Genomic DNA, 21,793 nt, shown 5'->3' with positions numbered 1-21,793 from the left:
ATTAATTGTTATTACAATTTTTATTACACATGTTTACATTAAATATTATTTATTACAGGTATACACATACCTAGTGCATCAAACAAGATTAAACCTCTGGGCTAGCGCAGCTCTCAAGCTGTTTACCATTGTGGTTTTGATGATGATTTACTGACTGTGAGCAAAAAAGGTGATACAAGATATTTGATTGGCCACTTTGTTTAGTTGCTGGCAGCGTTTGCCTGATTAGCTTCATGATTTAGCATAACTTTTACAAGAAAATGCCAACAATCGCCATTGCAATCACAAAAAAGGAAGAGGCAAAACACTAAAATGAACAAAGCTGAAGCTCTCATTCGTTCTCATTACTTACCTGGTTCTCATTCAATTTTTTTATTACACTATAAACGGTGAAGCAGTTACATTCTGGCATGTGTACAAGCACCAGAATGTAACTGTTATACTAGGTGGAATAGGAAATGAGAGAAACTGGTGAATAAGAAGCCAACAACTACAGCTATCTGTAGTTTCTATAGAATGGAAGCTACTATGCTAATGCAATAACTAATTCAGATGAAACTTCTGTGAATTTTAAAGAAATGTGACATACTAAAACTTCGGCTACATTAGGTGGCAACTCTGGTACTAAATGAAGCGTTTGACTGAACTTTTTTTCTGTAATAAAAGGCTCATTATTTGAAGCTGACACCACTGCAAGCTTCAGGAAGATGGCATTGCAGTTATAACTGTGCATGATCATAACTGAGAATCACATGTAATTGTAAAAGTAATTTCAGTATTTTGAAAAATAAAAATACAAAACTATGTATAAAAGTCACAGAAAATTTTAGAAAATGTTGAGTAATATTGACACATTAATATAATGTTTAAAAACTTAATATAATGTTTAAAATCCAAATTACAAAATAGTATTTACTGTTTCAAACACATGTACAAGAAACACTGCCTTGGTATGACAAACTCCTTAGAGTTCACATAAAACAGAAGCCAGAAAGTTGTTCAAGTAGAAAAACTCATGTTGGTAGCATGATTATGACTGTATGGTATTCTTGCAAAGCCACTCCATTTTTTTGTTTTTGTTTTGACATAATATTTGTATTAAAAAGTTACTCTTTCATATTACTTCATTTGGCAAATGTCTGATAGAGACAGAGGAGTTAGAGACTCCTTGGTCGTTGACTTCTTGGCCTCCGACGTCTTAACGAGGCGATACTGACTTCTGACAGATTCAGGCTGTTACTGTCCCAGTTGGAAATTCCTGACTCTGCAAAGAGTTGGGTTTGTGGTACACTACTTATTGATACTGTCTCCCTTGAGCTCCTACAAATCATCCCAGAGTCTGAGTCACTTGTGGGATCAACTCTAGATTTTACTGCCTTCCATGGCTGTGCTTTTGCTGTGAAGATCTTATACCATTTTGGTGCAAAGTGGCAGAAGATGACTCCATAGCTGGAGACCATTATGGCAGAGATCTGGACGATGGGGCGCGATTCATATTGAGTGATAAAGACTGGAATAAAGCAAAGCCAGGCAAATAGATGGAGAAGCATGCTGAAGACTACCGGCTCCATCTCGTTATCTCTCCCCTTGAAGGCCAAAAGGAAACACACCACAGCTAGTAAAGCAATGTAGACATGCATCGCACCAAAGCCATACATAGAGCCCTGAGTGCACAGACGGTCCATGGTAAGTAACTGAGTTTTTGATTGTGTCTCCTCAACATTAACAGGATCAAATATCATCCAGAAGATACAGATGAGAGCTTGAATAGCAGTGAGGATTCCTATGATGACAAAGGGCTTATCAAACTTTCTTAGTTTGTGCTGCTTTGCAGGATTAGAGGACATTAACTCTAAGAATATGTGAAGGGCCTTAACCAGAATGCAGGACACACAGAGAGTGAACCCAAGACCATACATGGTCTGTTGTGCTCTACAAACATGGATGTTTGGGCTGCCTAAGAAAAGTATTACACCTCCAAAACTCACCATCAGGCCAAATTTCATCAGGCATGAAATAACTAAGATGTCCTTTATGATGTGTTTTTCTCTGTGTAGAATGAAAAAGATAAATGAGAACACCAGCAGTAGTGCACCTATTACTGTTCCAATCATCACTACAATGGAATAAGCTGAAGACCACTCCAAAAACAAAATTTTCCATTTCTGGCACTCCTTCGACCCTGGAAGAGACCAAGAGCCTTCTGGACATTTTCGACAGGCAAGCTGATCTATGGAGAAAAAGAAAGAAGAACATACAAAAGTCAGATGGGGAATGTAAACCAAAATATTTTTTTGCTTTTTTCTCTTAATATCAAATATGCTGTAGGACTCCCTTATTGCATGGTAGCTACAAACCTGCTTCTTCCAACATTTAAAACAGAACTACTACAAGACAGCAGTTGTTTTGGCCCAAAGAACACCTAGCATTTTGGATTGTGTAGCAGGCCATTTTAGGCTGCCTGTGGGTTTTGTTGTTGATTCTGTGAGTTGTGACTTATGAAAAGTTGGGAACTTATGGTGTATGATAAAACCTAAAAATCCAAAATATTCCCCTTAAGCTAAGTAGTGATTCTGCTTTACATAATTAACCAGCTGTTACACATCCCTCCAGCCTTGACTCTCTAGTGGACTCCATTTCCCAGAACTCAACTTTGACACTGACTTTGACGTCACAGTGCTCAACGTATCAGAGATCTGTCTCACCTGAATATTGATTTTTCTCTCCTGTTTCTTGCATCATGTAATTTTTTAGAATATAAGCCTTGGGTGGTGAGGTTAGTTTAATGTGAGGTATTGCTTCTTTGACTAGAGCTACTGCCTTCTCTCTTTTTGGACTGTGTTTGCCAGGATCTGTCTTTTGTTATGTTTGTCTATTTTTATGTTGGACTTGTCTTGTTTTTTGACTACATCTGTGAATCACGTTTAAACCAGGAAAGACTCTTTGTTTAATTTTACCATAGACGTCTGACAAGTTCTGTCCTGTTACACCAGCAAAACGGTTACACATTCTTTAGGAAATGGAAGAAGAAGAGAAAATGTTAACACTCAAACGCTAATATAAAATGAAAAATGAAAAAGCAGACTACGATATTATGTAATGGAAAAAAAAAAAAAATATGTAAAGATGGCCGTTATGTGCCTGAGATGCGTTTTGTTTTTTTTTCTCTCTTCCTTTTTCCCTCTCTCCCTTTTCACTCTGCCGAACTACTATACAAGTGTGTGATGGACCAATGAGGACATCATTAATGCTTGGCTGCACTCTTCTGTCCACCAATCCGAATTGCTGTTGTCTGCTAAGAGGCGGGTCTTGGCAAATAAAAAGGCCTACCTGAGAGGAGATGTTTGTGGGAAAATTTAGTGTGCCTAAAACTTTTACGGTGCTAACAGCGTTGTTAGGCTGTGCTACTTGATGGACTTGAAAATGTAGTCAGTAAATGGCAGTCTCACTTTGTTGCTCCCTCTCTTGTTCTCTCTCTTTCTTGCCTCTCTCCCTCTATCACGATGTGTAGACAGGAAAGTTTGGGTGCGCCTATACATACATGGTAGTTGTTTCATTGTTTAGACACATCAGGTAAGGGGAGAGTGTATTTCTGGTGAGGTTCAGACCTGGGGGTTGTTCCACAAAGCAGGATATCTTAGTTAGCAAGAAAACTTAAGCCCAAAGATGAGGACTGTCCAATGGGAATGTCCCCAAGCTCTTTTCCTAGTGGACAGGCCTGACTTTAAGTTAAGTTATCTAGCTAACCTGAGAAATCCTGCTTTGTGGAATACCCCTTGGTTAGGTAGGTTACCTTTTGGATTATTGGTTTAATTTCTTTGGCGCCATCCTCAGTCCACCTTTGTTGATTAGTTAAATCCTCCAAGTCAAGTTCATACTTAATCAGTGGTTAGTGAAATCTTATTTCTTAACTCCATACTCATCCTATGTATCATTAATTCCTAGCATCCTAGCAATTGATAGCTCATTGTATCATGGTTCTCGCTCTTTCTTTGTAAATGTTATTCGTGTATCACACACTTTTGCTAGTGGGGAGTAAAGTAAAAAAAAAAGCTTTGACTGAAATCAGTGTTGACTGTGTCCTTCTCTTCCTTCTTCCATCAAATGCCTCATGTTACCTCCTCTCTACCCTTAGCTACATCTGAGGGGAATGTAACAATGGACAACTGCAACCACTGCTCTATATACACTTTAACTGAACGTGTTTCTGAATGTCTTAAATGAACAGAAACACTTAGTGCCAAAATCCCTGAAAAAAAAATGTATTAGATCTTTGAGGAAATGAAACCTAGTTTGTCCTCCCAGTAAGGAGAGCAGTTTTGTGAAAAAATAGGCAAATGAAGATACTAGTTTGGGGCAATTTTACGGAGCTTTTCTGCACAATGCCAAACTAAAAAAATTTCTTTTTAGACTGCTTAAGAGAAATACTTGAGTAAATAAGGTCTTGTAATCTATCAGAATAAGATCAAAGTCAAAAGCTTTTTTGAATACATGTCTGGAAATCTTGAACGATTGCCACACACTCAGTAGTCCATCATCTCAGTGCTGAGGATACCAAAAGCTGCTCATTTCCTCCAATTACACCAGTGATGTACATTTAATACAACCAGAAAGCATTTCAGCTGGGCTGTACAATGTAAAATCAATTGAGTCAACCATTAGTTTCATCATAGAATAATCTTTTAAAGGAGATCCACAGATACATATACTTAAATGAATAAGTGCATATTGTCTTGACAGGCCCTCCCACCAGTTTTATCAGAGCCATGGCAGCATTTCACAGTATGTCTGTGGGCCTGTAGCAGCATGTGCGTCAGCAAGGTGGTGCCAAAGAATCAGGCACAGCTGGTTCTCACTGATGAGTCCCAACATTCCAGCAGAGTATAAAAATAACTCATGCTCACAGATGAGGGTGAGTTACAGCTGAGCTCAGCACACTGTACTGATGCTCCTTACTCTCTTATCTTGTGTGGACAAAAAGCTCCAGAGAGGTCAATGCTTCACCAGACCAACAAGTTTAAAGGTACTCCCACACCAGCACTGGGTACCCATAGGTGCTGCTGCTGAACAGTCACTGCACCACAACCAAACTAAACTCTCCTTTTAATTACAAATACTGTTAAATTGACTTTCCTTTGACTTTCCAGTTGTGTTCAGACTCATTTACTACATCTGGTGTAGAATGCAAGTGTAGACACACTCTTGTTGAGTTAAAAGACAGGATAGCCTGCATCTAATGACACTATCTATCACATACCTATCACGGGCATCCATGGAGATGTTCGGGAGGTGGCAGGTGCATGCATCTGGCTCAGATATGGATGAGGGTGGATCAGGGTGAGTAGTTTCTCACAGTCAAAGTGATAACTGATTTTCTGTTCCCCTGTTATAGTTCAAGACTTCCTGGGGTTTGGATGCACCCACCAAAAGGACAGGAAAACCAGACAGACAAAGACTCCTGGGCTTAGCCTTGGAAAGGATGCCACAGAGTTCAGCCTGGTGTCATGAGTATACCCTGGTAATGACTGATTACACTATGCAGTACCCAGAGGTAGTGTCCCTCAGGAAATCCATCACCAAGGCTACAGTTCAGGAACAAGTCCTGCTATTTAGCTGAGTGGGCTTGCCAAGTATCCACTGAACCCTGCTACAGGTTGGGGAGGTCCATCTCTGATGGAGGATTTGATAGGATTAGCAGACCAGTCCCTGATCGCTTCAGCAATCTCTCAGTGACACTGAGCAAACTTACCGCATCCAACATGACCCCAAGGCCTGCCACTGTGCTATCAAGGAAAATGTAAAGAAAATGCTGAGAATGGGGATCACTGATCAGGTAAGTGCCTGGACCTTGTGACCAAACCAAATGGGGACTGGCAGTTTTACAATGTCTTCCACTGCATAAATGAAGTATCCACGTTTAACTCTCATCTAGATGTCTGCGTAGGACTGTTTTTTCAGTCCCGCGCCCGCCCACTCCCACAAGATTTCAGCCTGTTCCCACCTGCTCCCACAGAAAATCAGACTCATTTGTCTCGTTCCTGCCTGCAAATGAAATGATTTGTCCCACACCTGCTCCTAATCAAAATGATTTGTCCTGCTCCCGCCCACGTAGTTCCCACAAGGTGAACTGATATCGAATATCTGGCACAGTCTATTCACAAATGTGTTATTCTGTGCTGAAATAACATGGCAGTCATGATCACCTGGCTCACTGTGAAGTAACTTCATCAAATGCCTTTTATTCCCAGTAAACACAAAGCAGGAATTAAAGCACAGAGCGGTTATTTTTGGTGTTTTGCTGGGCTCAGCAGCTGTGGCCGTTGGATTGAAGTCTCTGCCATCTCTATAATGCCTGATTCATACATGCTACCTTGCCGTGACATGAGTGATGTGACAGCGCGAGCGCATACAGCGTTTGTGCTGCGGTGCAGTGAGAAAGTTATACAGACATTCCTGGTTCCTGATTCTGACTTGTGATTAGGCAAAAGTTTCAAGCCTGGTAGACCAACCGGGAAATCTGTTCGCAGCACAGAATGTAATTTTTTCATGAATCACAAAATAAATAGCATTTTTAAGTTTTTATACAATCTTCTCTTTAATTTTCATTGATTTTAACGGCTTATTTCAGTGTATTTTGGTGTCATGTCTATTCTCGAAACACCGCACCACTGTAGTGTAGCGTCGGAGACTCTGCCGCCTCGCATGCACAGCCTGTGTGAATGCGCTGACCACTTAGCATGAATGCTGAAATAAAAAGCAAGACTTTCCACATTGCTCACGCTACGCAGAAGCAGTACATTTGAATCAGGCCGGTGAGAATTTGTGTGTTGTTCACATGAACAGTTGCTCGAGAATGACTTCAGTCATTTTAACTGTTTTACTGTTATCATTTAATATTGTTTAAATATATGACTTAGTGATCATTCTACTTCATTTAGGTCATTCATTAATTTACTGGATTTCTCTTCACGCGTGCTTTGGCCCACTCCCACCTGCACTGGGCTGGTTTCCTGCTCGCTCCTGCGTGCAACACTGAAAATTAGTCCCGCACTGCAAGATATTGTGGTGGGTCCTGTGGGTCCCACATGTATCTGTGGGAGTTCAGACCTCCACTCTGATAACCTCCCCAGTTTTGATGACCTCATCAACTTTCTAGTTTGGAGAAAACCAGATACATCTCTGATACAGGTCACTCTTATGTCTGAAAATGGAAAATGTCTTTTCCTTGGCATGGTCAAGGAATAGGTATGACTACCCACAGAAGACTGATGATTAGCAGCTACCAAAAATATTTAGGCGACATTTCCAATAAAGAATATTTTAGTCGTTACTAAGTATAGAGACTTTTTTCCATCAACTGCCATGATTGTTTAAACGTAAGGCAATGTAAACTGTGTTTGCTAAATAATACCACCTTTTTTTTGTACTACCATGAATTAGATAAAGTTCACATTTTAGTAGCCATTTATGCAAAAATCCAGATAATTCCTTATGAATTCTCATAACTGCACATTATCTAATGTACAGCTGTTTAGCATTTGAACTGCTGTCAACTAGCACAATGTAAAATATAAATTCATAATAAAGAGTAGTTTAACCAAGTCTTGCCATGGATGTCAGTAAGACAAGAGGTAGGTGTTCTGCTCATGTTATGTGTCCAGACACAGAACAGAAGCTCTCAATTAGTTTATGCTGCTTGGTATTACTTTATATATACATACCTGTCTCATTAGAATAGTATCCCTCACTACAGTTAGTACAGGTATAGCAACAGGAGATACTTGATATCTTCTTCTCTGTGCCTGGGGGACATGGCTCTGAACACCTGGACAAGGGCACCTAGAGGTAAGAGAGTTTTGGGTTACTTATGCTTTAAACGATGCTAATGCTCAATGGAACAGAGAGTTTTCAATTGATTCTCACCGTGCTGTTGGTCCATGGGATTTTGTTCTCGTCAACCTCAACTTTGCCATTCTTTATGAGAAATCTTCCCACCACATCAGGTACTCTTTCATCGCCACTCTTTTTCCACATAATAAGATCATAACCACTCTCAAAATCACCATTGCGATTGAAGGCGTATGTCTTATTGTCCAGAGTGAAAGTCAGACTGCGAAGAATGCCCACAAGCTGAAAACAAAAGTTTAGACTTAAAAGTATCTCTTATATAAACAGTTTGTGAACAAAGAAAATTGTCACCATATGTCAACATATAAATCTGCAGGTATAAACAAGAACAAGTCTTTTAGCCTTACGTATCAGGAAAGTCTGTAATAGATGGGCAAAGTTAAACAAGGTCCAAGTGTTTAGTCTGAGACTTCAGGTGTCTTCCACTATCTACACAGAGTGAACAAGTATGTGTAGCCAGTTTTTCCAGCAATCTGACTACAGCTTCACTATAATCACTATAGCTTACTGTGATAAACTACTCTGCTGAGCAAACCAGCGAGAACACTGGTCAGAACCTGAATGCTGATCTTGGTCAGTGTTTTTAACAAGCAGCAAACACTGGTTTCATATATTAGCAAAGCACAGTTAGTAGACTAGCCCAGTTTTGCCAGACCACCAGGCATCATGCTCTCTCCTCTGCAACTCTTGGTAAACAACGCCAGGGGCTTAGCAGCCATTTTAAAAGTGAAGGGGACCCAGTTGTCAGTATATGACATCCCTAAAACCCCCACACCCCACACTTGTTGGTTCAGTACTGAGATTGGTTGCCAGGCTGCTACGCTAACTATGTTGCCAGGACTGAAAGGTGTAGTCTAATCTACTCACAGTCAGAGATAGAAGATCTAAAAACTGCCTCTATGTCTAGTTTAAATACTTTAAAAGTGACTTCAAGATGGTTTGGATCACTGATAAACTTCCTGCTAGCTAGAAAATCAGTTGCACAGAAACAACATTATAGTAGACGGGGACATGTTTCTAAGTCAGAGAGTTGACAGAAGTTGACAACCAAGGTAAAAAAGCTACTTGCTGATCACCCAAAAATGCGCTTCATTACACCTCAGGTTTTGGTTTGTTTGAGTTTGTATTTATTTGGTGTGTGATTAAAGAAACATGGCTGCTGCAGCCCTGAACCCTGTCTCCAGCGTCCTCCTTGAGCCCGGGGGTAGCACATGCCGTACTACACCAACTAAATCCTTTACTCTTTCATGTCTACAGCTCTTTCCAGTACTCCTTCTTTTTACGACCACAGTACAGCTTCATCTTCAACCTTATGTGAGTTAACTTATTTTTTAACATAGACCCTGATACTAATTTCTCAGACAAGTCTATTAATATACGTATTATACTCTATTAATATGCAATTAGGAACTGCACAAATCACAGAGATAAATCTTTTTTTTGAACCTGTGCAAAGAAAACAAAATAAGCATGCACAACTCTTTTTCCCTGCTCCTCTTAAACATACATTGTGAATCATTATGACTCTGCTGCATTATATGCCATTATTTCCTATACAGTTTACTATTATGGGACTCCCTGAAACTTGGTTGAATAATCACAAAGCTTCAGTGTTTAATGCTCCTGAATAACATTGCATCTCATACAACAGGACTGACAGACCTGGTGGAGGCCTTTTCTTTCTTAAAAATCACTTCAATTTTCTTGAGGACTGTGATATAAGAATTTAAGTAAAAATGTTATAGTTGGTTGTATCTACAGACTTTCACAATTAAATAGCCATACATACAAACTTTACTAATATTCTGAATAAAATCACAGAGGAAAATAAAATTGGGTATGTGATTTTAATATTGACCTTCTTCAGCAGCAGTCACATAATTTCAGTTATTTGGTTGTGTGCATCATTCTTTTCCCCACTATAATAACATCAAATACTAATATACTGATTGATAATGTGGTCTCTAGTACTGATGGTGTACTATATGCTGACATCATCTTCCAGTTTTTTTCCATAGTAACTACAGCTAGGATATTTATCACACATAGCTATGATAATTATCACTGTAAGAAACACTAAAAAATTCATTAAGTACATTTCAAACTATACATAGAATGCTGTTCAGACTCAAAGTAATGCACAGTATGCCTATTCTGCATTTAGAGATATCATTATTCAAGGAATTAATCAGTCATTTCCATTTGTAAAGAAGTCCTTTTAAGTCACCAATGTCCACAATCAGTAATGCTACCCCATTAAAGTACAGAAAATACACTGCATTTTGAAATAAGCTACAGCACACACTCAGCAACAACACTATTATAGTAATACATTCTAAATACATTCTAAAGAGCCCAAAATAACAAGAGCACATAGCAAGTTATCAATGAACTAACAACTAGTTGTACCCAGAGTACATATGCTAATGAATTTCAATCTCAATCACACAATGCCATCATCACTAATCAATGCAACATTGCCAATTTCTTTTGTTGTTTTGTTTAGGTTGGACCCTCTGTAGCAAGCAAAATAACTGATTCTCTGCTGTCTCTATCAGACCCTTCACCAGCACTTAAAGGTTTCAAATTATGGCTTGTAACTTTATTGGAACTGAAAAATGTTATAAACAAACTCAAGAACACTGCTGCTGGTCTGGATGAGTTCCCGGCAGTGTTATTGAAGAATTGTCTCCCATCATTATCAAAACATTTATTTCACTTCATCAACCAATTCTTAAGCTCTGGCATATTTCCTGATGAAATGAAATGGGCAAAGTTATCCCATTACATAAATAAAATGACCCAACAAAGTTCTTAGATTACAGCAGAGCTCTTGCTCCAGTCAAAAGAATATAGATTGTGGAATTCAATATTCAATATTCAACATCAATATTTTTCAGCCCTAAAAATAAAAAAAGGCATTGATACACTTCCACCAGTCTGTATGTCTAGTCACTTATTAACTCAGGTCCACTGTACTAAATTTCTTGGTGTACTCAATGACAAACTGTGCTAGAAACATTTTCTTAGTATCAGATAAAACAGCAAAAATATTGGTGTCATCAGAAGAATCAAATGCATACTGCCACAAAAATACTTATTAACTTGTATTACACATTGACTTATGCTTAACTCTCTTACTGCAATGTTTAGGCCAGTGCATATTCTTCAGAAGTGCTTTGTTAGAGTAGTCATTTCAGCTTATTTGACCCCCTTTCTAAAACCTTCAAATACTCAACGTGCATGAATTTAACCATTTTCAAATATGCCAGATCATTTTCTCTTTTACACACAATCTTCTTCCTGACTGCTTTGAAAACAGTTTTAGTCTAACTTTCACCACTCCACAAGATCTTGTAATGACCTTCACACAGCTTTTTTTAGGACTTCACATAGACAGTATACACTCTCTCACTGAGAGCCTTGAATCTGGAAATGTCTACCACCTCAGCCAAAAAACTGTACCAGTCTAATGGGCTTAAAAACAGATTAAAACTCATCTGCTCTCAATCTAACAACCTTAAATGTAAAACATCTAACTATGTGTTTGTTTTCTTGTGATTTGATTCTTTGTATTTGCTGTACCTTCTTGTGCAAATAAGTATTACTATTACAAAATCTGCAGCAGTATATGCATTTTTACTTAAGCCACTTTGGATGCTTGGGGCAACAATGTACAAACAAACTCCACAGGGAAGTTAACAGCTCACAAACAAAATTAGCCTTTAAAAGTTTGTAGCTACACACATGATCTACTTCAATAACACAAAACTATGGTCATGGTCCAAAATAAAAAACTGCCCAAAAATTATTCCATTACAAATGACTAATTCTCTCTTCTCATGTCTTAATAGAGGAGAGAGGGTGATACCCTCTAGACCACCTACTGAAAAAGGCTTTTTGCTGTTTATAACATGACTAGGATTTTAAAAGAAATTCTGTCTACACTGTAAATACTTTGTAAGTAGCTTCAGTTTTCATTTCTCTTTAGTTTTCTTTTTTTTTAATTGTGCAATTTCATTAAGCACCAATAAACACTCTTGCACTGAATGTGGTTTAGTCTGCCATATTTCTTTGTTACCTACAACCTTGTGACAGCCTACACTACCTGCACAGGAGCTAGGGGTGCCAGAGAGTAAGGCATTGTAAAAGACTACCCTGCAGCCGCTGCAGCTGGAGGGGTGCTGTTGTGTATGCCATCTGAAAAGATATAAATGAAGACTTCTTTTGAAATAATCCTGTGTTCTCAAAAGCTCTTGGTTCCCTCCCACTACCTAATCTATAAATAAACCCAGGCAGTACAAGTGCCCCCTTGGTCAACATGTATAATAATTTTGTTTTACATTGCCTCTGCCATTGTTCGAGATCAATTTTGGTGATTTTGTTTTTTAATCTACATTTTCTGGTGCATAATTAACTCCAAAATTAGGGCCACCATAGGACCATGCTCCCTACTTATATTTCTGTTTGTCTTTTTGTAGTACTACATAAAGATTGATGTTGTGGCCATTCCATTTTGAGTGACTGTTATATGTTTTGCCCTTGTTTGTTTTTGCATCCTTGTTGTTTTTCAGTTTTGCACCTGAAAGTGGTTATGCATGGTACCTCAATGGCTACAAGAGTACATTATTATTTTCGAGTGCATATTTGCTCAATCCTTTCCATTCACCACTACCAGCTGCTTCAGTCTGATCAAAGAGCTATATTAGCTATTATTAAAACGTATTATGACAAACAGTTCTTCATATTGATGCATAGCAGTCACAGCAGCACACCTCAGCAGGCCAAAAATTATTTTGTTATTTCAGATTTCTGTTCTGTTACAAAAATTGTATCTCAAGCTGACTATAGTCCTCACCTCTGTGTCAAAGAGTGGAATAAATTCCTCTGCATTAGCCAAATTTAAACGATTTGCTATTGCTTTCCGTTATCAACATTACAATAAACAATAACAAGCAAGACGTGTTATTTTCTTATTGTTACTAGTCTTGCTGTATTAATATGTAAAATAAATTTTACCTGCCACGGCAAGAAGTTGGTATCTCCAGAGCAGGCAGTGTCATTACATTTAAGAAGTTTCCTGATGGCATGAGCTACAGCATACACTGCTACTCTCTGACCATAGGCCTCCATCAGATGCACAGCATGGAGCAGGTAGTCATCGTTTGCCTCCTGGGGGTCTGTCACACTACAGGCCAAAGGGGACGTATGTTCCGACTGCTGACTGCAGTTGAACCTCAACTGTTTGTACTCCCTGATGAAATCATTCCTCACTCCTGGGCTTATCGTCAGATTCTTGAGGTAGTCTTCAAAACTTGGAATTTTCGAAGTCATAAATGTAAAGCCCAAGATGTCTCCCACCTTGTTTATGTCCTTGATCTTCATTATGAACCGTGCCATAGACCAGGCATCACTGGCGATCCAGATTCGAGTAGTATTTGTCTTAATCATCTCTTTCAAGAGCATCGCCACATGTTCTGGTCTCAAAAGGAGCAGCACAACTTTGGCAGTGGAGTTTCGGATAAGATCAGCCACCACTTTGATGCGCTCTTCCAAATATGTGGAGCCTAGGTAGTTTGGTAACTCTTCCTGGAACTCCACACATATGTTTTCTTTTTCTGAATCGGACAGATAAGTCTCCAGGGCAGGTTCTCCATACTCATCATCTATCGTCACCACTCCAACCCAGTCCCAGTTAAAGTACTTCATGAGCTTTGCCAGTGCCGTAGCCTGGTATACATCACTTGGAATGACACGGAAAAAGGATGCATAACGTGATTTGTCACTCAGTGCTGGTGAAGAAGATGTGCCGCTTATCTATTAAGAGAAAAGTAAAGTGTAATTAATCTGCATGTAATTCACTACAATTTTCTTATGTAGCACTCAGTGCTGAAAAGCTTAACACAGATGAAAGTAGCAATGCTGGGTCTTCACACTGAACATGCAGCAGGATGTAAAGTAGATCTGAACTCTGCATTACATTTGGTGAAAGCCGTGTTCTACAGCAAAATGATAGCACAATCTTTGTGTTAGCATGCCCAGATTACTGACAGTTAAACAATGAACGTCAAAAATGTTTTATTTTCACAAGCAGCCTGAATAAAGATAAAGACAAAAAGATGAAAGAATGAAAGTAATCACCAAAAATTATATTTGCTATCCAACTTTTGTCGCTAGCCTATCCATGATGACCAACTGCTCAAATATAGTTACAATATTAAAGTTTTATGAATAAATAAACCAAAAACACCAAATGATAATAAATGTTAATAAATCCTCTTTGACCTTCTACATCTGCAAGCGTCTGGTTCATTGGACTAAGGTTACATGGAGCAGCTTGAAATATCAAAATACCAGATTCAGTACATGATAAATTGTTTACAAGGCAGACTAAAATTCAAAAAGTACAGAGTATTTGACATTAGACTCATTCCAAAACATTATTTCAGCACATACTTTTTAAAGTGTCAAGTAGCCACATACATCAGGTATGTCAATCAAATTGGGAATTTGTTCATTATAAAATGGTGTATTAAAAACATATGAAAAAAACAAAATGTAGCAGTTCAGAGTGTCCCATAAAAATTATATACTAAAAGTTCATTTATTTTACTGTTATATTTTAAAGTAATTGACAGTTTAGCACATCAAGTCTAAATTAGATGCCACTTGTTCTCATTCTCATAAGAGACTCTAGAGGCATGATATACAGAGCTGCACTGCATGCCCTGCCCCTCTTCACCAAAGAGACATAAAATGTTGTTTTGTTTGTTAATGTCGCTGTTCATTTGATGAAAAGGTGTGTGTGTTTATTGTATTATTTTGTGTTGGGCAGTGGGGTTACCTAGAGCGGGTTTGTGTCTGCCTTAGAAAGGACCATTTACCTTCCAGTTTGACTTCCAGTTTACCAAAATAATTCCAAACATAACATGTTTCAAACATATCTTTTAGGATAAAAAAAATGATATCATTCTCACATCTAATCCTGACATATGGCATTGGAAGCAACCAGTACCTTGAATATCTTCAGTTTAAATCAAATATATGCTCAAAATCAAGAACAAAGATCAAACATGTGAAGAAACCTTCTCAATTTCAAACTTTGTTATTATCTGCACTACAAATAAACACATGTCCAAAATATATAAGCTGGCATCCAAATCAGACTCAACAATACATATACCATCTAATAAATGGGAAGATCTCTCAGTTACTCCCACTGCTGATTTCTGATCACAGATTCTTAAAACCGTATTTAACATGACTAATAGTACTAGTCTACACCTGATACAATACAAACATTTTCACAGAGTAAACTAAACCGGACAACAATTATTTAAAATGGGATTTATAGACTTCAAAATCTGCTCACACTGCTCATTAAACACCCCCAATAACTACACTCATGCTATATGGTACATATAGTACATTAAACACTTGAATAAAAATTATTGATCGGTTAACCACACTATTGAACCAGCTCACCCCACTATCCCCATTACTACTAGGAGATATATCAACAATTAGATTAACAAAGAAAAACAGTAGAATACTTCTTATAGTGCTAACTATCATCTGAAAAAACTATCCTTGAACTTGAAATCAAGGAGGACTACTAGCATCACTCACTGAAAAAACTTGTTCATTGATTATGTACCAATAGAATACCTTTCAGCTTTGATCACAAACAAATCCACTGAATTCAGCTCAACCTGGTCAACATTCATTAACATCCTACAATAAGTAACCCCACCCAAACTTAATGAATTCAACTCAACCCATTCAAGAACAATAAACACCCCTAACAGCTACCAGTCCTATGTAATAATTTGACAGTTAGACTCAAGTCCCCTAGTTTATTTATACATACAAAACCCCACCATATAACTGCTGGCCTTTGCATGAATGTCCCGCCACACAAACACACATAGACACACACTCACAGACCCACACATCAAACAGTGGTGTTGTAACAAGCTATAATTATAAATGCTGTACTGTCACATGTGTTTCTTTACATACATTCAATTAACTAAAAATCACATCTTATTGCGATATGGCAAATTGTTTGACGCTGGAATTATGGGAACAGCAGTGGGATTGTCGGAATAGCAGTGGGATTATGCAAGCAGCAGTGGAATTAAGTGGGCAGCAGTGGACTGAAGTAGGCAATGAGAGCCAAAAAATGCAAATTTTGTAGTCATAAAAATAAGTGAATTTTTCATGAAACATATTAGTATAAAAATTACATGACAAAAAATGCCAGTTAGTGACAGCAAGGAACAGTGTGAATCAAAGTGATATTACAACAGAATTACGAGTGTTTTGACTCTATGCTTATCAGTATGTATTCTGAACGTATTCTAAATGTGTTATTTTTTTATGGATTTTAACAGAATACATTACTAAACACATTTAGGACAGTATTCAGTATATCCTGTAGCTAAAAGTTCCTCTTGAATGTTCAGACTTGTTTAATAACATACAACACTAAGCTGAAATAAGTGTTGTGGTAAGATAAATGACATGTTTTTGAGAGCAGGGGATCTTTAAATGTGAGCCTAATGAGTATTTAATGGACATGATATATAAAATGAGTACAAAACACGATTAAGAAATAAAGTGGCTTTAACAAATGAATTCCTGAAGATTTGCTTAAAGTCCATTACACTGTATCACTGATATTTAAAAAAGTGAAATTATGGCATCTCATGTCATATAGTTTTTGGCTATACTGCAGAAGCTCTTTAATGCCAGAGACCTCACCAATATTACCTGGGGAATCATGTAGAGGCTCAGCAGTTTTGCCACAGGAATGGACAGCTCGGAGTATCTCTCTCCTAAGAATGTCTTCACTGGCGAAGAAAAGTTCGAGTTGTCAGGGAAAATGGCAAGTGTGTTGTTAATAGAAAGCATGCGATCCACACACTGTAAGGCTTTGGTAGCATATACACAGGGATCACACATCAGATATCCAAGCCGAATCCCAGGAAGAAATCCAGAGTCATTAATGTTTTCAATTGTGTGAATTGTGGCTAGAGACTGTACAAATGGTATGAGATCAAAGCTGGAAAAGAGACAGAAAGAGAGCAAGTTACAGTGACATGTAATCAGCTTTGATATTTTGAAAAAACAACACTTAAAATCTTTTACTTACTCTGTGCAGGTATATTTATCTGGGCGAACCCGTTCCTGAAGGTTTTTTACTGTGGAGTGAACTGATCCCAGAATCCCAAGGATAATGTCTCCAGGTGCATACGCCCCACACAAGGAGTCCGTATCATCACAGCAGACCCCCAACCCCAACATCACAGCCACCCACAACCCACAAAAACACAGAGAAGATACACACGACGCCATGTCGTGAATGCGTTTGAGGAAAACTTGATGAAGAACTGCATGCAAACGAAACCATCAACAGGAAAAATGTAGGAGAACAGGAACAACACATCAAAGGGCAGAACCTGTTTAGTCTAAAGATGGCATGACAAACTGCTGTATGCAAATATGCTGGTTTTTTTCTTTTTTGCATTCTTAATTGTAAATGAAGGCCAAAGAGCAAGAAAATAAATCACCAATTTAAGTGGAAATGACTGATTAATAATAGAGGATGATGATGCAGTTCAGTTCATTTTTAATTTACTAAGTTTATTTGGATTTATTTTAAGATTGCAGAAGGTAGATGTTTCATGCTCTGTTGAATCATGGATGAAAACATTTTGCAAACTTTATTTTATGTTAGGGGCGGGACGGTGACGCAGTGGGTAACGCTGTTGCCTCACAGCAAGAAGGGCCTGGGTTCAATTCCCGGCCGGGTGACCAGGGTCATTTCTGTGTAGAGTTTGCATGTTCTCCCCGTGTCTGCGTGGGTTTCCCCCGGGTACTCCGGTTTCCTCCCACAGTCCAAAGACATGCAGTCAGGCTGATTGGAGATGCTAAAATTGCCCCTAGGTGTGAGTGTGTGTCTGTCTGTCTGCCCTGCGATGGACTGGCGACCTGTCCAGGGTGTATCCTGCCTTCTGCCCAATGACAGCTGGGATAGGCTCCAGCAACCCAGAAGGATATGCGGTTTAGATGATGTATGTATGTATATTTTATGTTAGAGAAAAAAAAAACAATGGCATTCCTGTTCAAGAATGTGGAAAGTCAGGGTACTGTTTTAGTTTCAATAAATGCCTCTGTGTACTGAAGTGTACTAAAGTTAAAATGAAATGTAAATGAAACAAATTTACTCCTTGGTGTTTTTAATTATGAAGTTAAAATTAACACTGAAATTAAGGATAGTATCCAGAATAACAACAATTCTCAGATAGCAAGGCAAGGCAAGTTTACATAGCTCCTTTCATACCCTGCAGTCAAAGTGCTTTTCAAATCAGAAAATACAAAGATAATTTGAATTAAAAACATGATTAAAATGATAGATTTAAAAGAGAAGAAATTAATCATTAAATTAAAAATCAAATTAAAAATTAAGAGGCGATAAAGTGGCGTTACAGAAGAGAAGTGCAGTAGAGCAAACAGTGTTTAAACTGAGCTGAGGCTGCTCAAATAGGAACGTTTCAGGCCGTATTTAAAAGTGTCCAGTGTCAGGGCTCTTCTAATGCTCTCTGTCAAGTGGTTTTATCTTCAGCAGGACTAACTGACCAGTTCCAAAAGCTGAGTCAGAGTAACGTGCATGTGGCTGCAAGAACTCAGTATCCCTTAAATAAGGCATCCACAGCTGTCACTGCTCAGCCTTAAGTAGCCCTTCCTGCCCTCCAGCTCCTCCTAGTGGCCGGAGGAGTCCCAGAGGGCTGCCTAAACGTTACAGAAATAAAGGCTTGGATGAGTTTCACCAGGTCTGGTTTAGTAAGAAAATTTCTCGTTGATGTTTTTAAGGTGATAAAATGCTGCTTTGGCACGACCGAGATCAGAGTCCATTAGTACACCAGGGTTTTGTGCTAGTTCTTTAGATTTTTTCTGAGAGGCCAACCCAGTTCTCAAGTCTATCTTTGAGAATGTTATGATCAGTGGTATCAATTTGAGAATTTTGTGATCAGTGGTATCAATCATTTTAACCACGATATCTTTATGCGGTGATGAAGAGAACACAGGCACATTGGTGCATATAGGTGTGGTACTGGTTACCTGATATTATGAATTTTAGAAAAATCAAAGTTTATCAACCATGGCAAAGAGTATTTAGCTATTGTTAATGTTACTGTTGATTTTTTGTTGAGCTTTGCACCAGGGTTGGGAGGGTTACTTTACAAATGCATTTCATTACAGATTACTGATTACCTGTTAAAAACATAATTCTTAATGTAATGTAACTTAACACATGGCAAACTCATAAACTGCAGTCTTTTATAAAGCAAAATGATATAGTATGATGACCTAAATATTGTGCCTCACAGAAATGGTCACTGATCTCACATTTAGCAAAACATCCAAATCTAAGAGGAGCAATAAATAGAAATATTTAAAACATAAAGGTAACATATTTCAATGGTATAATTTGTTTGGGTTTAAAGATGTACACTTACAGTGAAAAAGGTGATAAGTTTGAAATCAAGGCACAGCTACCCAGGAAAAGAATTGTGTGATTTTAACACGAAAATGAAAAAACTGGTACACTGAGACTAAAAAATCTGAGACTAAAACACAGGGAAACAAGTAATGACTGAAAAAAAAACAAATATTGCTCTCCTGGGACTTTCACCTAAATCTCTCTACCTTAAAGACGTCAAAAGATCAAACTGGCATAAATCTTCTTTTGAGAACCCTCACCAGCAGTAATTATAATTAGAAGTAATTCTAAAAACTCTAAATGGCTGTTATTTTTTGTTCTATCGACTAAAAGGCTTTACTGGCTCATTAGGTCTCATGTTGGTGCATTGTGTTTGGACTTTGATGATCATAATTTGTAGACACTCCCTAAACTCCTTACCACTCATGAGACGTTGCTTTGTGTTTATGTTTCAGACTGTTAGTTAATGTAAACTCACTTCATAATTTCTCCTCCTTAACTCGGATAAAACAGAGGTTCTGCTTCTTGGTCCGAAAGCAGCTAGAAACAAATTGTCCAATTTTACACTCAAACTTAACAATTTCTCAGTAGCATCAAGCTCACCTGTAAAAAGCCTTGGTGTCATTATAGACCCTGATCTGTCCTTCGACGCACACATAACTAATATTACTAGAACAGCCTTCCTGCTGTTTTACTGTAATGCTGGATTACTGTAATGCCCTGGATGTCCCAGCAAAAGCCTTAACAAGCTTCAGCTAGTCCAGAACACTGCAGCCAGAGTCCTCACAAGAACCAGAAAGTTTGACCACATCAGCCCAGTTCTATCAACTTTACACTGGTTACCAGTTAAATTTCGCATCCACTATAAAATTCATTTACTGACCTATGAAGCCTGAGTGAACTTCTTTCCCACTATGAACCATCACGCCTACTTAGATCACAAGGTGCTGCTCACTATTAGTACCTAGAATGAATAAAGTTACATCAGGGGGGAGAGCCTTCTCATACAAAGCCCCCCAGCTTTGGAATAATCTTCCAGTCAGTGTTTGGGACTCAGACACAGCCTCAGTCTGTAAGTCTGGGCTAAAAACTTACTTGTATAGTCAAGCCATTGGTAATTAGTTTTCCCTGTCAGATCCAGACCTGACAGAGTTTCTGCTGCTCTGTTAACACTGTAATCTGTGATCAGTCACTCATTACAGAACTAACTCTCTGTGTGTTTTCCTTTCTTTCTGTCCTGTGCGTCTGATGATGTTGCCTCGTCTGCCTTGATTGGGTGCCCACTGCTCGCCAGCCCTGTGGACCTGCTTGACCACCAGTGAGTTTCATGCTGAACAACGCTGTGCAAACCTCACCCTCACGAACTGACCCTTTTGAAGATGCTGCTGCTGCATAAACTAAACTAATCAATTTAACCATTGCTCCACCTGTTTTCCACATTGTGTACTACAATACCTTATACTAACAATGCTTGCTATCTGGTGTCAACCAGAGGAGGATGGGTTCCCCTTCTGAGTCTTGGTTCCCCTCAAGGTTTCTCCCTCCTGCTCTTAGGGAGTTTTTCCTTGCCATTGTTGCCACTGGTTTGCTCATGGGGTTTGGACCTGGATTTCTTTCTGTAATGCTGATTTTTTTTTTCTGTAAAGCTGCTTTGTGACAACACCTGTTGTAAAAAGCGCTATACAAATAAAATTTACTTACTTACTTACTTCATCATTAACCTTCTGGGGTCTAAAGGCATTTTTTACATATCTTCTCAAATTCATCTCTCCAGCGTGATGGGTCAGTCCTTAGTGATTTTCATTTCACACTAAATGTAGACAGACACACAAATCCACCAGTTCCTCATGGTGAGAGGCAGATGATGTGTATCTCAGCCCCTCTTCATAGCCTCATAACTCTGGATGTGAGTCATGTACGATCTACGATTATACGTAATGGAAAGGGCGACTCTACAGATTCAGGAAATGTCTTATCACAAAGAGAGAGAAAATATATAAAAACATGGAATTTGACATACAGGCGAGTTTGTGGACCCCAGAGTATAAAAAACTGTCAGGATGATGTTCACAAAATTTTGATTTATAGCTGGTCAAACTGAATATTTTACGCAGCAAAAACTCTAAAATTATAATGTACCTGTAATCTGACTACTGTCTTTTTTTCTGTAACTATAACAGAATACAGTTACTTTTTTGGATCCTAATTATGTAATGTCATTACATGTATTCTGTTACTAGCCATCCCTGCTTTGTTGTGATCACACAGTGTACCGTTAAAGATTTCTTGGTAGATCTGAAGCTTGGTTTTATGTCACCTTCGTTCAGCCTTCCTACATTCTCTCTTTTGGAGTTGAACTGCAGCAGCATGTCTCCA

The 21,793-nt window shown here is 38.4% G+C and overlaps 1 protein-coding gene across 1 annotated transcript; it reads right to left on the bottom strand.

The window, feature by feature from the left end:
- Nucleotides 1–850: 850 nt before the first annotated feature.
- LOC118801859 (G-protein coupled receptor family C group 6 member A-like) lies at nucleotides 851–17,268 on the bottom strand. Its single transcript, XM_036562251.1, has 6 exons — nucleotides 17,066–17,268; nucleotides 16,684–16,975; nucleotides 12,928–13,725; nucleotides 7,924–8,130; nucleotides 7,722–7,839; nucleotides 851–2,230 (listed from the first exon to the last, which is right to left on the bottom strand). The coding sequence occupies exons 1-6, from the start codon at nucleotides 17,266–17,268 to the stop codon at nucleotides 1,158–1,160; spliced, it is 2,691 nt and encodes an 896-aa protein (XP_036418144.1). The 3' UTR covers nucleotides 851–1,157.
- Nucleotides 17,269–21,793: the final 4,525 nt, after the last annotated feature.

Source organism: Colossoma macropomum, unplaced genomic scaffold (genome assembly GCF_904425465.1).
Source record: "Colossoma macropomum unplaced genomic scaffold, Colossoma_macropomum, whole genome shotgun sequence".
Lineage (NCBI taxonomy): Eukaryota > Metazoa > Chordata > Actinopteri > Characiformes > Serrasalmidae > Colossoma > Colossoma macropomum.
Note: the sequence above shows the minus strand (reverse complement) of the source record. Positions and strands in the feature narration are given on the sequence as shown.